This window comes from Canis lupus, chromosome 5, assembly GCF_011100685.1.
Source record: "Canis lupus familiaris isolate Mischka breed German Shepherd chromosome 5, alternate assembly UU_Cfam_GSD_1.0, whole genome shotgun sequence".
NCBI classification, from domain to species: Eukaryota; Metazoa; Chordata; class Mammalia; order Carnivora; family Canidae; genus Canis; species Canis lupus.
Window position 1 is genome coordinate 15,764,628 of NC_049226.1, and position 14,637 is coordinate 15,779,264.

The 14,637-nt window shown below is 53.0% G+C and overlaps 1 protein-coding gene across 4 annotated transcripts in view; it reads left to right on the forward strand.

The window, feature by feature from the left end:
* The window catches only part of TMPRSS13 (transmembrane serine protease 13), a 28,477-nt gene extending 14,204 nt beyond the window's left edge, over positions 1 to 14,273 (forward strand). Inside the window, exons 4-14 of one of the 4 annotated variants that reach the window (XM_038536013.1) lie at positions 62 to 100; positions 195 to 317; positions 1,265 to 1,394; positions 3,190 to 3,282; positions 4,308 to 4,351; positions 5,643 to 5,805; positions 6,695 to 6,867; positions 9,385 to 9,483; positions 11,724 to 11,866; positions 12,027 to 12,179; positions 12,864 to 14,273. In XM_038536013.1, the coding sequence (XP_038391941.1) occupies positions 62 to 100; positions 195 to 317; positions 1,265 to 1,394; positions 3,190 to 3,282; positions 4,308 to 4,351; positions 5,643 to 5,805; positions 6,695 to 6,867; positions 9,385 to 9,483; positions 11,724 to 11,866; positions 12,027 to 12,179; positions 12,864 to 12,887 (1,184 nt within the window). In that variant the 3' untranslated portion in view covers positions 12,888 to 14,273. Of the gene's footprint in view, positions 1 to 61; positions 101 to 194; positions 318 to 1,264; positions 1,395 to 3,189; positions 3,283 to 4,307; positions 4,352 to 5,642; positions 5,806 to 6,694; positions 6,868 to 9,384; positions 9,484 to 11,723; positions 11,867 to 12,026; positions 12,180 to 12,811 lie in introns of all 4 variants that reach the window. The other 3 variants (XM_038536011.1, XM_038536010.1, XM_038536012.1) reach the window with 3 other exon arrangements.
* Positions 14,274 to 14,637: the final 364 nt, after the last annotated feature.

Here is a 14,637-nt window from a genome sequence, read left to right on the forward strand (position 1 = left end):
GCTTGCAGGAGCTTTCCAGAGCGTTCTGGAGCATTCCTGAGCAGCCTTTCTCTCCATACAGATGGGGGAAGAGAGCCCCAGAGTCCAAGAGGGATTGCAGGTCGGTGTCTCCGAACCCCCAGGGCCTCGGGCTGCTTAGTGTCTTGTCTCTCGGGGCTGGCAGTGACCCAGCTGTCTGCTTCACTGTTTTCCAGTCTACTTCTGGCGAGGCCACACGGGGATCAAGTACAAGGAGCCGGTGGAGAGCTGCCCCACCCATGCTGTGCGCTGTGATGGGGTCGTGGACTGTAAGCTGAGGAGTGATGAGCTGGGCTGTGGTAAGGACGCGGGGCATGGGTGCATGTGTGCTTGAGGGTGTGTGTCTGTGTGTGTGTGTGTACTCTGGTGACTGCAAAATGTGTATCAGCTCACATGGGAGCCAATGGACAGAGAGTCGGAGGACCCGGGTTCTAGTCATAGTAGACTTGGGTCTGAAACTGGCTTTGAGTGCTGTGTGACTCGGGAAAGTCACTTACCTTCTCTGGGCTTCATTTTCCAAATTTGTGAAACGAGTGAACTGAACAAGATTAGTGGGTTCTCAGAATCTGACCACTCCTGAGTATCAGATAAAATACAGCTACTCTGGCTGGAGGCAGGCGTGGGGTCCAGGGCCCGGTCCACATGTCCCTCGTCTTTGCCCAGCAGGTGACCTCTGACCTGGCACCCCTATGGTTTCATAAAGGTCAGTTTGTCAAGGGCTGGCCTAGGTGAGCCCAAAGATCTCTTTGAGCTCTGATCTTCAGTGGTTTTTTGGTGCCTTGTCTGTGTCCAGCATCATGTCGGTGTCTTTGGGGGCCTTTCACCTGTGTGTCATTGCCCATGACCACATCTCTCTGTGACTGAACACGTGGTCCGATCATAGCCTGTATTCCCCTCCTCACTCTCTTGTTCGGGCATGTCACTACCCCCTTGGGGTGATGGCTCCTGGCAGTGCTCACCCCTTTTCCCAGCAACAGTCCCTTGGGGTCTGTTGCATAAAGAGCTCTCTGCCTGGCCCCCCGCCCGTGCCTTGGCTCTGCCTTTCCTTAGCATCCGGGGCTTCTGAGCCCTGGCTGGTGATCATTACCTCCTGGGTCTGGCTCCCTGACATTCCCCAGGGATGTCAGCGATTTTACTCCAAAGACCTGCATTGAGACTCAGGACAGGAGCATCTCAGAGCCTTACTCGGTACATTGCTCAAGAACCGGGTACTAAGCACCTGCTCTGCCCTTCTGTTGTCCGGCAGTGAGGTTTGACTGGGACAAGTCTCTGCTTCAAGTCTACTCTGGGTCCTCCCACCAGTGGCTTCCCATTTGCAGTGAGAGCTGGAATGATTCCTACTCGGAGAAGACCTGCCAGCAGCTGGGTTTCGTGAGGTAAACCTCCTCCCCTCCCCGCGCTGGGGGTCCCAGCTTCAGGGATGTCTTGTGCTCTTTGCAAGGGCGTCTCAGGCTCATCATGGGAAACTCCTGTTAAAAGGACTCTTGAGGACCAGGGTGGAGGGCCCTAGCTCAGGACACTCTTGAGTTATTCAAAGGGACAGTGGCCCTAGGAGCCAAAGTCTGGGAGCAAGTGTTCCTCATGAGGCCAAAGTCATGATTTGTAGACATGCAGTAGGAGCACAGTCCTGCATGATCTCTGTATCAAAGTGGCCTTGTGTCCGTGATCACATTTAATGATCATGGTGGCCCTGTTGGGGGGCAGGTAGGGCTTCGGGCAGGCCTTGTCTTGTCCTCACAGCTGGGAACTAGAGGCTCAGGCTCTGAGCTATAGCAGCTGTGGCTTGAGCTGGACCTCATCAAAGGGGGAAGGAGAAGGGCAGGTGAGGCCAGCTAAAGTCTTAAAATCTTTGGCTCTAAAGATTTTACACCAAAGCAGATGCTGGTGGGAGGAGCAGGGAGCAGGGTTATGACAGTCTTCCCCTTTGAAACAGTCCCCCATGCTCCCCTTGTTTCCAGGCCACATTGCCAAGTCCATCTTTCCTCTTGGTCTGAGTTTTGGGGTTCACCAATGTGTGTGAGGTTGTGGCGAGGAGGGTTTAGGCTGTCAGTGAGGACTCTTTGTGGAAGAAGCACCTGAAGACCAGGGTTCAGAGGCTAGGACTTAGACACTGCCCTCCGCTCTCACCTCTGCTGCAGAGTTCCGACCTGGGAGAGGGGAATCTGGGGGATTTGGCTGGAAGAAGTCAGAATATCTTTTATCACTGAGTCGTGCGACCTTATGCAAATCGGAGCCTCCCTTGGGCTTCAGTAGATAGTGTCATTTGTTCAAAGAACACAATTGAGATTTGATATGGGCCAGAGACCATGTGGCACCCTGACAAGATCCCTTCCCCTGGAGAACCTCCAACAAGGTGTTGCAGGGGAGAGGCTTAACCCGATAACCACAGCACGGTGCTATGTGTGAGGATAAGGATCTGCGAGAAGCGCTGTAGGCACGCAACGGAGAGGGCACCTGACTGCACCTGGCGGAGGGCAGGGAACGGAGGAGCCCCTAGGGAGAGGAACAGCCCACGCAAAAGGCACACTCTCATGCAAGGGCACACCGTGTTCTAGAAATGCACAGAAGTGCCACACTGATAGTGGTCCATGGATCACCCCCATCAGAATTGTTAAAATGCACCCCCAAAATCAGAATCTCTGGATTAGGATTTAAAACCTGCTTAACAAATGCCCCAAGGCGATTCTTATGTGCACTGTGGTCTGAGATCCAGGAGGCAAGTGCAAGGTGCTCAGACTTTAACGTGCAAAGCCATAACTTGGGGATCTTTAAAATGCAGGGTCTGGCTCAGCAGGTTTGGGGTCCTGCTGCTGCTGGCCCGTGGATCACAGTTTGGCTAGAAAAGGGCCAGGTTAGTGTTTCTCGAACTTGCATATGTATCAGAATTACCCTGAGGAGAACCAGCTAAAATATAGAACCAGAGTTTCTGATTCAGTGGGTCTAGGGTTACTAGGACCCAAGAATTTGCATTTCTAACAAGTTCCCAGGGGGTGCTAATTCCGCTATCAGGCGAGTGCACAGGGCTCGTGGGGATGTGGGTGGGGACCGAGTGTATTGGGCCTTAACCACCTCTGGTCGCTGCCAGCAGGACTATGATGCCTCTGGGGCACCGGGAAGGAGGGCAGTTTGTCTCAAGGGGGCTCATTCTTCTTTCGCTCCCCTCTCTTACAGTGCTTACCGGACAACCGAGGTGGCCCATAGGGATCTTGCCCACAGCTTCTCCATCTCCAAATACAACTCTACCCTCCAGGAAAGCCTCTACAGGTGTGGCGGTATGGGCCAGGCTGTGGGCCTGTGGGCCTGTGGGCAGGGAAATGGAGGAGGGCTTTGAGTCAGGGAGTCTTGCCCCTTTGTCTTTTTGGGGACCCAGCCTCCTGGAGTCCATTGTGCATGTCCTGAGCATTCCAAAAACAGTCTTCATTTGCCATCTGTCTCTTGACTTGAAAGTTCTTACCGAAGCTTGGAGCAGAGACAGCCTCAAGGTCCAGGGTGGCCCAAGCATTTATCTGGATGCCAGAGAGAATGAATAAACCTTGGGGCTGCCAGCCCGCCAGGTGTTTAGATTGGAAGCTACTGTAGGGAGTGGGCTTGGAGCGAGGAGGGAAAACATCATTAGGGTTAGTGGGAGGGGGAGCAGCCACTGGAGGAGGGCCAGGTGCATGTGGTCAGGGACAGGGAGGCGTGGCTGAGAGGCACCGGCCCCCTCCTGGGCCTTGCCATCTGTCATCTGTGCACTATGGCCCTGCCCTTGTCCCCAGCCCACTGAGGGGAGGGTGGAGGGGGGGCTCCACCAGCTAGCAGTGTTTACCTTGGGGAGGGAAAGACCGAGCCAGGCTCCCAGAGAAAAAGGGATGGAGAGGGGAGGGAGGAGAAGGGAATTAGCTGCAGCCCAGCTGCTTGCTTCATGCTAGCTCTTTTGCATGCTGCATTGCCGGTGGAGCACTGAGGAACTGGCAGAGGAGGGTCAGGCTACCTGCTCAGCTGTGGAAAGGTGCTGGGACAATGAAGTCATGGGTATAGAGGACGTGGATCTATCTACCCAATGTGTGCAATCTACCATAAGAAAAGTGGGGGTGGAGGTGGGGACAAGAGTGGGGATGGTTTGCACTGAGCCATCCCCATTCCTGAAGATAGCACCAGAAGGGTCTGTCTCTCTTGGAGGGAAATCAGAATCTTTAATCTCAAGTGAAGGAAATGGGATAGGAACTTAGAAGGAGTCAATCAGGGAAGGCTTCCTGGAGGAGATATCTAATGTGCCCTTTCCCCATCTTCCGTGTCCCTTCGTGCAGGTCTGAATGCCCTTCCCAGCGGTATGTCTCTCTCCAGTGTTCCCGTAAGAAGATGCTCTTCCTCCTGGACTGTGGCCTGTGTGGGGTGGGAGTCAGGGAGCAGAGGGGTGGGGCCTCTGTGGGGGAGATGGCCAGCCGTGGGCGTCCCAGCCAGGAAGATGGTCTTAACCAGCAGGCCTGCTTAGGGGCTGGGTTCCCTGTAAGGCACTAGGACAGTGTCAGGGTAGCACTTCCTCTTCTCCTGACTCTGCTCAGCCCAGCAACCTTGTTCATAGGGGGGCAGCCATTCAAATCTCTTGGATGCTGGGTGGTGGGGAGGACTGGGGGAGCTAGTCTGGATCAGTGGAAAGCTCTCAGATCAATAGATGTGGAACTGGATCTAGGGCCAACATTTACTGAGTATATTCTACTCTTACTGACTCTTGATAAACAATTGCTTCTGGTTCTCGTGAGGCAGGTGCCATCACTGCCCACTTACTGATAAGAGACCAAAATGTTTGTCTTGCCTACGGTCAGACTGCTGGTAGGTGAGGAGCTGGTATCTGACCTCGGGCCTGACCCCAGAGCCCAAGCTGTTAACCAGCCTACAAGTGCTGTGTTCTCAGTGATGAAGGGCGGGGGGTGCTCCCTGGAGCAGGTGTCCGCACAGGGCTATGGACAGGGTTGCTGTGGACAGAGTGTCCACCCCTCAGACCATTCTCCCCCTTCGAAGAGAAAAGGGCACATGTCTGAACAAACTCCAAGGACTGCCTTGTCCACAATTTGGGGGGGATGACTCCAGAACATGCTTGGAAGTGTTTCCTTGGGGGTACGTGCAGGGTCCCCAGTAGCACTAAATGACCCTCTGGGGATCCATATAGGCATAGACCCACCTGTACATCATGGAAGTTCATTTCTCCTTTGTTCTGAAATGCTGCGACAGGGCTCATAAATTCAGGGTCACGTCAGACTTGGTCTGCTTCCCCAAGCTCCCGATGGCAACCCTGGGATTCACCATCATGACCTTGGTGCTTGGCACAGTGCCCCAAGCTTCAGGCACTGAGAGAGCGCTGGTCAAGTTAAGGAAAGAATGACTGAGTAGGGGGGTACGAGGAAGCTGCCTAGGATGGAACTTCCCAGCAGGCGATCCCAGAAATCTGACCCACCCGGTGGGAGCTCTGTCCTGGCAGGAAACAGCCAGGCCACATCAGATTCAGTGAGCAAAGCTGTGTCCTCAGCAAGGGGCTGCCTAAGCCTGGCCCGGGGCCCAGGGAGCACGGGGCGGGGGGGGGGGGGGGGGGGGGGGGCTCTGAGAGCAGCAGAGGTCACGGTTCATCTCTTCTGCTTCTCCCCCAGACTGTGGGCTGAGGGCCCTGACCGGGCGGATCGTGGGAGGGGCGCTGGCCCCAGAGAGCAAGTGGCCTTGGCAAGTCAGTCTGCACTATGGCACCACGCACATTTGCGGGGGCACGCTGATCGACGCCCAGTGGGTGCTCACCGCTGCCCACTGCTTCTTTGTGTAAGTGCCCGAGGGGTGGGTGCCTCTGTGCCCCCAGCATCTGGAGCACCGGGCAGGGCTCCTGGAAGACTGAGTTGTCTCTCTGCGGAGGAGGGCTTGGGTCGGGAGCCGGGGCCCCCAGGGCCAGGCAGTGCTCGTGTGGCCGGGCCATGATCTGCAGTTGCCATTTGGTCCTGGGACCATGCATTGGGGTTACTCGCTCTCAGTGAGGCCCAGAATGAGAAAATTAACCTTGATGGCCTGGAGGAGGGTGAGACAGGCTCACGAGCCTATCCCTGAAGAACGGGGTGAAATAAAGAGGCTTTGGGTTTGTTGCCACTTCCTCCAACCGGAGCTTCCAGGAGAGGAGCCCGAGGACTCAGGAATGCTGTCCCGGGAATGGAGGGATGGGGATCGCAGGCAGCGTGGCGCAGCCAGCTTCTAACTGTCACCAGCCAGGCTTGTCCCTTTGGGCTGGTGGGCAGGAAAGGGCTCTAAGGACAAGGCCTCAGGGGCATTGGCTTCCCCAGCAGTGAGTGAGTCTTCGGCAGGTCCCTTTTGTTCTGTCTAAAGCTCCATTTCTACTGAGGATAATACTGCTGAGAAGTGTCCTGTCCACCTCACAGGAAGGTTGGTGGCGTGCAGAGGAGACAATGGGGTCGATGCTTAGAGATCGCGCCCATCCCTCCTCTTTATTTTTGTGAGCTGCTGGGTGGCCAATTCCAGACAGGATTTTGGAGACAGGGGATTGTTCTGGAGCCCTGGGCTAAGATGGAAGGCTCCCTTCAGAGGTCATTTCATCCATCCCCCTGCCTGTGAGCTGGTGTTGCAGCTGCAGCTTCTCTTACGTGGCAGATGCTGCCAGGGGGCCTCCAAGAAGCCAGACCATGCTCCCTTGTGGCTCTTGCAGGACCCGGGAGAAGATCCTGGAGGGCTGGAAGGTCTACGCGGGCACCAGCAACCTCCTCCAGCTGCCTGAGGCAGCCTCCATCTCCCAGATCATCATCAACGGGAACTACACGGATGAGGAGGACGACTATGACATCGCCCTCATGCGGCTCTCCAAGCCCCTGACCCTATCTGGTGAGTCACAGCCGCCCCAGCTCCTCCAGGCAGCCCCTGGGGCCCAGCCTTGCAGCATCCAGGGGTCCCAGAGCCTCAGCATGGTGGAAGTGAGAGGCTCTTGGGGATCATTTAATGGAACATCTCTACTTTACCATGGGAAACACTGGGGCCCAGAGGCTGGAAATAAGGTTGTCCCAAATGACACATCTTACATTGCAAGTTGGTGACAGAGATAAGTCTTGGATACCGGTCTTCACCAATATAAATACACTGAATTGTTTCACTCATTTATTGAGCACTTAACAGGGGCTGGGCACTGCGGTAGGCATTTTACATCTGCGGTATCACTTACTCTTCACAGGCAATCCTGTGGAGCAGGTACTATTATTAGCTTCGTTTTATATTTGAGGAGATGGAGCTTTAGGGAGAGAAAATTTCCCAAGGCCACGAAGTAATAAGTGGCAGCTCCAGGACGGGATCCTGGTCTGTCTGCTTCCCGAGCAATGCTCTTCACACCGGGCTCTCTGCTGGCAAATTGCTATCACTGCAGTTGGGCACACAAAACGAGCACAGGTACAGACAGTGAATTGGCATGAGGTTGGCCACAGGATAGAGATGCTAGAGGAGTTGTCAGGAGGAGATTAAAGAAGGTTTCATCCATTAATTCACTCACTCCTGTGTGTCCTCATCAGATACTTACTGTGTGTCTGCTTCTATGCAGCGCACTGTGCACTTGCAATGGCAAAGAGAACAAAATGGGTAACACACACACACAGTAGAGACCAATGACACGATGGTGGGGACAGCTGAGGGAGCCCAGGAGGCATAAATGGGGCTTCTCTGAAAAATGATAGGTAAGGTGGACCAGGTTTCCTGGAAGCCTTGGAAGGATCTCTGGTTAGTCCAGCCTTTCTTGTGCTCTGAGCCTGTGAGCTGATCTTTCCTGGCACATTAATTACAGAGGCGGTGTCGGTTATGAGTCAGACACTAGGTCATCAGAGTGGGGTGACGAGGAGGGGGAAAGGGCACTAGAGCCCCGCCCACCTGCGGGCCAGCATCCCCCAAAACCACTCCTCTGCTGGGCCTCCCAGTCTGTTCCGTGGAGCCCCTGGGACTACAAGGTGAGGGGTGGTCCTCTGCTCACCTAAGAGGGGCCCGTCAGTCTGCAGGACCAGAACAGGCCTTTCCAACCTTGCCAAACCCAGACTCCATTTGACTAACCATCCAGATCTCCCATCACTTCCAACTCTCCTTAATGTTATTTGGAATTCCAGATCAAATTAAGTAATTTGTAAAGCTATTATAACGTTGCATATGCTTTTCAGACAATGGCAGTCCCTCTCCAGACTCTGATAGGCTCCTGCGTAGGAAGCACACCTCCAGTCTGAGAATCACAGCTTACATTTACGTAGTCTTCTGATCAGACCACGTGCCCTAAATTTTGGTTTAGAAATCGGAGCAGAGTTTTTCCTTTCAAGTCACAATACTATCTGAGAAGACTTGTGAAAACTCACCTATGAATTTAACTTCCCCATAAAAACGAATGGAGGATATAATTGTGTCACATGTTTTGAAGACCCTACATCTTAAAAATGAGCATATTTTAAGAAATTATGTTTTGCATTTTTTTGGCTAATAATTGATGCCATACCTTTATTTCTTTTTTGTTTGTTCATTCTCTAGCAGACAAATATGTTAGACCCCAATACTTGAGCCCAATTTGTAGGAGAAGAATCTAGAGTTCATTCCCTCTCCCACACTCCCTTCCACTATGTTGCTTCTTCCTTTCTTCCTTAGGTTTGTTGAGTAGTTTGTGTCAGGCACTATTCTAGGTGCAGGAAGCTGCGGTGAGCATAACAAACACTTGGGAACACTGCAAACATTCTATCAAGTGATATTTTTATCTTGCAAATTGGAGTTTGGTGGTCTGTGCCCTAGTTTGTCTAAAGATCCCAGTCCTAGAGGGGGCTGTGACAAGGTGTACAATAGTACCTTCTAAATGCAGCAAGTGAGCAGTGGTTCTGTGCCTCTAGGGATGTGCTCTTCCCACTTGGAGAGCTTGTCTGACCTGGAGGGAGTGTCTCAAGCCATTACCAGCCTGGAGGTGCTGTCCCCAAACCAGGCTGGACACATGACTGAGAGATGCCATAGTGATAATGCCTGGGACTTAGCCTGCTGCTGCTCCTTCCTCTGATGGATGGGCATGGAGGAAGCTCACTCTTTAGAAGGGAGACCCTTATGACCATCGGGATTGGCTTGACATAGGGGAGCTTCCAGGGCATATGCTTCTGCCCACATGGTCCCCACTGAGTTCAGAATGCTTGAGGGACTCCAGCAGCAACTTGAATGCTGAGGGTCAAGATAAAGTGACTGAGTTTCTTGCCTGGTCAGTTTGAGGCCCTGGAAGATTCAGAACCACACTGGGGGCAAGGAGGGAGGGTCCTCGGACATTGGTACCCCTGTCCTTCCACACTACCACCCCAGCTGAAACCTCAAGCCTTGTCCCTGCTCTGATGCCTTGAGGTCTAATTGCAGCTCACATCCACCCTGCCTGCCTCCCTATGCATGGACAGACCTTCAATCTCAATGAAACCTGCTGGATCACAGGTTTTGGCAAGACCAAGGAGACCGATGGTGAGAGGCGGAGATGCTAGGCTGTGTCTCTGTGTGTGTACACATGTGTCTGTATGGAGAGTGTGCGGGTGATGTGTCGGGGTATATAGAGGAGGGCCTATCTAGATGAGGTTTTGGGCAGAGAGCTCCATGGGCCTGGGTGTGGATGTGTGTGTTCGCTTCACCCCTACACACAGCAGACCAATTTATGTCACATCTCAGAGCACCTATTAGAAACTTTTGGTTTCCTGAATTCCACCCTTGACCCGTTCTTCCCATTTTACAAATGAGGAAACTGAAGACCTTTGGGGCTATGTCACTTGCCCAGGGTCACCCTGGTAGTTTCTGATAGACAGAACTAAGTCTAGAATAGTCTAGAATAATCTAGAACCTAGAACCTGTTGGCTGGTGCTATCTGCATCATATATACCACTTCCTCACAGAGCCTCAGTTGTTTCTTATGCTCTGGATTGACACTTCTGTTGAGAAAGACCCCCATTAAATTGAAATTACTCTGAATTTTTTTAAAAAGTGAAAAGAAAATGAAAAAAAGACTTTTTTGCTTTTGTTTTTTAGCATATGCAGCTTTAGTCAATCAAAAGAAAAAGCCCCAAATGTACAAGTGAAAAAAATACCAACTGTTGACACAGGCTTAACCAATCTTAGGTACTTTTACATACAGCTATAGAAGTTCAAAAAAGCTCTCCTCTAAGTGTATACAAAATGTGTTTATATACAGATCTGTTCATAGGGACCTATACGTTTATTTCCCCAGAACCCTCAGGTGCCACCTCCCAGTGAAGATACCAACACTTCATTCACGTATCTTAACAAAAAGAGGAAGAGTATTTCCAGGATTGACAACACTGTGCATTCTATATTCAGACCATGTAGGCACCACTTGGTTGGCTAAGATCCTTCCATCAACGCAGACCACATGAGGTGCCTATGGCCCCCTAAATTCAGATCACACCAGGTGCCTGTGGCCCCTAAATTCAGACCTCAGCACTAGGTTCCTGTGACCCTCTAAATGCAGACCACACCAAGTTTCTATATCCCCCTACATGCAGACCATACCAGGTACCTGTGTCCCCCTAAATGCAGACCACACCAGGTGTCTGTGCCCCCCTAAACAGCTTGGCACAGAGCGCTCCAAAGTAAGAGCCTATAAACTAACCCGAGAGAAATCTGTATATTTACGTGAGTCTATGTCAAAGCCGTTGGTATGACGATGCCCTCCAGCCAAGACTACCTGGAGACCCCCTGTAGTTGAACATGTTGGGTTCATTGCTCACTGCACTGAGGGGACCATATACCATGGAGAACCATGGAAATCTTAATAACAGAGTGCTAGAAAGGACTTCTCATAGGACCTGGATGGTTTGGGGACGGGGGGTGGTTCAAAGAAGTGGAACATTTCTCTAGATTGGATGCTTTCAGGAAGCAGGGATAATTCAATGATTCGACATCCTAATCCCATCTAGGATTTAAGAATAGGAGTTAAGAATAAACCGAATCTGAAACTATAATCAGTGAAGAAGCAGTAGCCACTCGTATTGGCCGGGAGAAGGGACGGTTAGCTTTTTTGTGGTTTGTAGCCTACCCTGTTTTCATTTATGCTTAAACAAGATTATGAAGCGGTCTTCTTCTGCCTTCCTTCATCACTATTAGAGAGTGGTCTCCTCTGATGTTCGTTCTATAGGATTGTTTATGCTTGGCTCCAGAGTACCTGGCTGGCCTCATTGTCAGCCTTTGACCAATTGCGGGGGTCAGGGCCACCTTTCCCTTGCTCAACAAGATGGAGTGGTGACTGGCCTGGGAGCAGCCTTGTTCTGGTCTCAGCTCCATAACTGACTAGTTGTGCAACTGTGGGCAAGTCACTCCTTCGGCCATGAGTTTCTCCAACTGTAAATGGATTAATTATACCTCTTTAGGGCGCATAGTTACTGGATATGAACGAAATGATGTATTTGATGATGCTTGGAATACAGGAAAGCACTGTGCAACATGAAGGCAGCGCAATAGGCTCGTGAGCTTGTCTCTGCACGTGTATGTGTCTGTGTTACGTGTAGGGGCTTGTGTGTGATGCGAGGCTGTGAGTGCCCATATGTTCTGGGTGGCCAGCCACGGGACTGGTACACTCCACTCCCAGGAAGGAGTGAGTCTGAGTCACTGGAGAGCAACTAAAAGGTCGAGAAGCTGTCCAGATCCGGTCTCACTCGTTTCCCATCATCTCTTTCCTCAACTCAACTTCACTGAAGAGAAGACCTCTCCCTTCCTCCGGGAGGTGCAGGTCAACCTCATCGACTTTAAGAAATGCAATGACTTCTTGGTCTATGACAGTTACCTTACCCCAAGGATGATGTGTGCTGGGGACCTGCGGGGAGGCAGAGACTCCTGCCAGGTGAGGCTGCAACTGGGTGGGGCTCAGGTCCTGGGGGCGGGGGGCCAGGGGCAGTGGGGGAAGGCTAGGGAGGTGGGTTCCGGGTGAGAATCGGGTGCCCACCACTTCCTGCTCAAGGACCACCTCTCCCACCCTGCTGAGATGTGTGCTCCCCTCACAGGGAGACAGCGGGGGACCCCTGGTCTGCGAGCAGAACAACCGCTGGTACCTGGCAGGAGTCACTAGCTGGGGCACGGGCTGTGGCCAGAGAAACAAGCCCGGTGTGTACACCAAAGTGACAGAAGTCCTCCCCTGGATTTACAGCAAGATGGAGGTGAGAGCCTGCATGGGGCACTGCACGGGGCAGACCAGGAACTCCCAAAGTGGGGTGCCTGGAAGAGGGCCCAGGCCTCCTTGTATTTGGGGATGTTCAGAAGGTGAGGAAGATTGGGACAGGACAGGAATCAAATGTGGGGCCAGCCCCAGCTGCCTGTGTTTCCCTCCGTTTCCTTCCTCTGAGGAGCTGGAAGGGGTGGGCCCAGGTTGGGTGCTGGCCCGGGAGCACCGTCCTCTCCGCAGGGCTGGCCAACATGTGAGCTCACACAGCCCATCAGAGCCCGCACGTGTGTAGGAGGGCTCCCTCCTCGCAGGAAGTTAGTCTCACAGCAGATCATCCCCCCTGCTGCTGACCCAGGGCGGTCCTGCCTTCCCTGCACCTGCCACCTTAGCTGTAAAGCAGGAGCGTACACTCGCCTTCCCTCCTCTGCCCGAGCGAGGGGGGCAGTGCAGAGAGCTCGGGTGGCTGCTCCAGAAATCCACCTAGTGGGTCTCTCTGCTTCCATGGCTCCTCCCTGCTGCCTCTCTCTGAGGAGCAGTGCCCATGACAGCTGGGCTGAATTTTAGGCCCTGAACCCCCACCTTCGACACCTGTATCCCTGAGCCAGCCTCACCCTGTTCTCTCCTCAGAGGGAGGTGCACTTCCGGAAATCCTAAGCAGCTATCCTGTCCCACCTCACAGCACTGGCTGCTGCAAAGACTCTGACCGGAGTGACTGGGCCACCTGCAGTGACATCTGGGCTAGAGGCCACCAGGCACCTTTGTTACTCCCACCTCCACCATCTGCTGCCTCTGTGAATGTGCACACGTGTGTGCGTGTGTGTGTTCGTGTGCATGCATGCACACATGTATGTGTTTGTTGCTTTCCCAAGGTCTTCAGAAACCAGGAGAGCCGTCAGTTCTTCCCAAATCCCAGGCTGGAAAGCACCTGGCGTTAACAGTTTGGGCACTGTGGAGGTTCCTGCAGGGGCATCCATAATAGAAGGAGGAGAAGCCCAAACAGGGCCCAGAGAAGGGCCTGGAAGTTCCCATCAAGAATTCTTGCTCTTCTGACCCTGACTCAGAGACTAGCCCAGATGGAGTAGCCACCAGCAGCTCAGGTGACAGCCAAGTGTTGGAGTACCTGGGCTGTCCCTAGCAGGAAGATGCTCCCGTTGGCATTACCAGTCTCCTGCCCTTTCTTAGACCTCCTGCTGGTGCACAGGTGGGCTGCACTGTGGCTGTCCAGGCTCACAACTGTTCTTGTCTGGTCACAGGCAGTTGGAGCAGATTTTTATTTTATTTTTATATTCAAGAAATGGAAGTAGATGCATTTTTAAAGATACTCCAGAAATTCCAGGAGCCTGATGAGCCAGCATCCATCACCCCCAAAACTCCAAGGGACTCATGGGAATTGTGACATTCCAGAGCTCTGCTAATATTCCTGACGTCCGAGGACCAGAGGAAGGAGCCCCTTTGGGGAACTCAGGGAAGGGAGTCCATATGTGGGCTGGCGAGCAGATCCATCACAGAGAACCACACTGTTGCTGCATCCAAAGGCCACAACCAGGACATGAAGAAATGGCTGCTGCTTCTCTGTGGGCCTCAGAGCCTGAGAGAGTCGAGGTGGACAGACCCCCACCTTGTACCCAGCGCTGTCCCAGGCCTTGCAGTTTCTTTCCAGCCTCTCCACCTTTCAATGTTTCAGTTGTTTCAGAAACCTGGAACTGCCATGAACACTGCCATGGAGAGAAAGCTGACACTGTCCCCAGGCCCTGGGAACAGCCATGATGAGGATCTGGGTTGCCCTGTTCCTATAAGCCATCAGCATGCCTGGCGTCCATGCAGCTAGAGGCCCGGGCCTTCCCCAGCCTTCCCTCTGGGGCACCTGTTCCTTGCTCCGTCCATTCTCTCTCTTTCCTTGGGCCTGCATCATGGTGCTATGATTCTCAGGGGCAAGGTCCAAGCAGGTCAGCCCAGCTCAGGCAGGCAGCTGCCCCGGGGGCTAGACCACCCTGGAAGAGCAGGCTGGAGTTAGTTAGCAAAGCTGGGTAGAGTCCGAGGGGACTGGCTGCATGTTATCAGGGCTGGGGGAGCGGGGGTAGGGGTGGGGTTGGGCAACATTCATGTCTACGGCAGCCCCGGCGATGATCTTTGGCAATAAATGTTTGTGACCTGAAAAATTTGTGATTGGATGTCCTGATGCCTAGGTTGAAAATTGAGATTGCCCACCCAGGTGCCCAGACAGCCTCAGTTTGGATTCTTAGCTTTGATTCCTCAGCTGTGGGTTCTGCATATTTATTTAGCCAGCCAGCCACCTACCCACCATATCAGTGTCTACTCTGAACCAGGTACTCATGCCAAGCCCAGGGGTACAAAGATGAGGACAGTGTCGTCAGGAACTCACGATTGTGGTCCAGTGTAGGAAGCTATGATGAGTATGGACACCGTGCTTAGCTACCAATTGCACTTGGAGA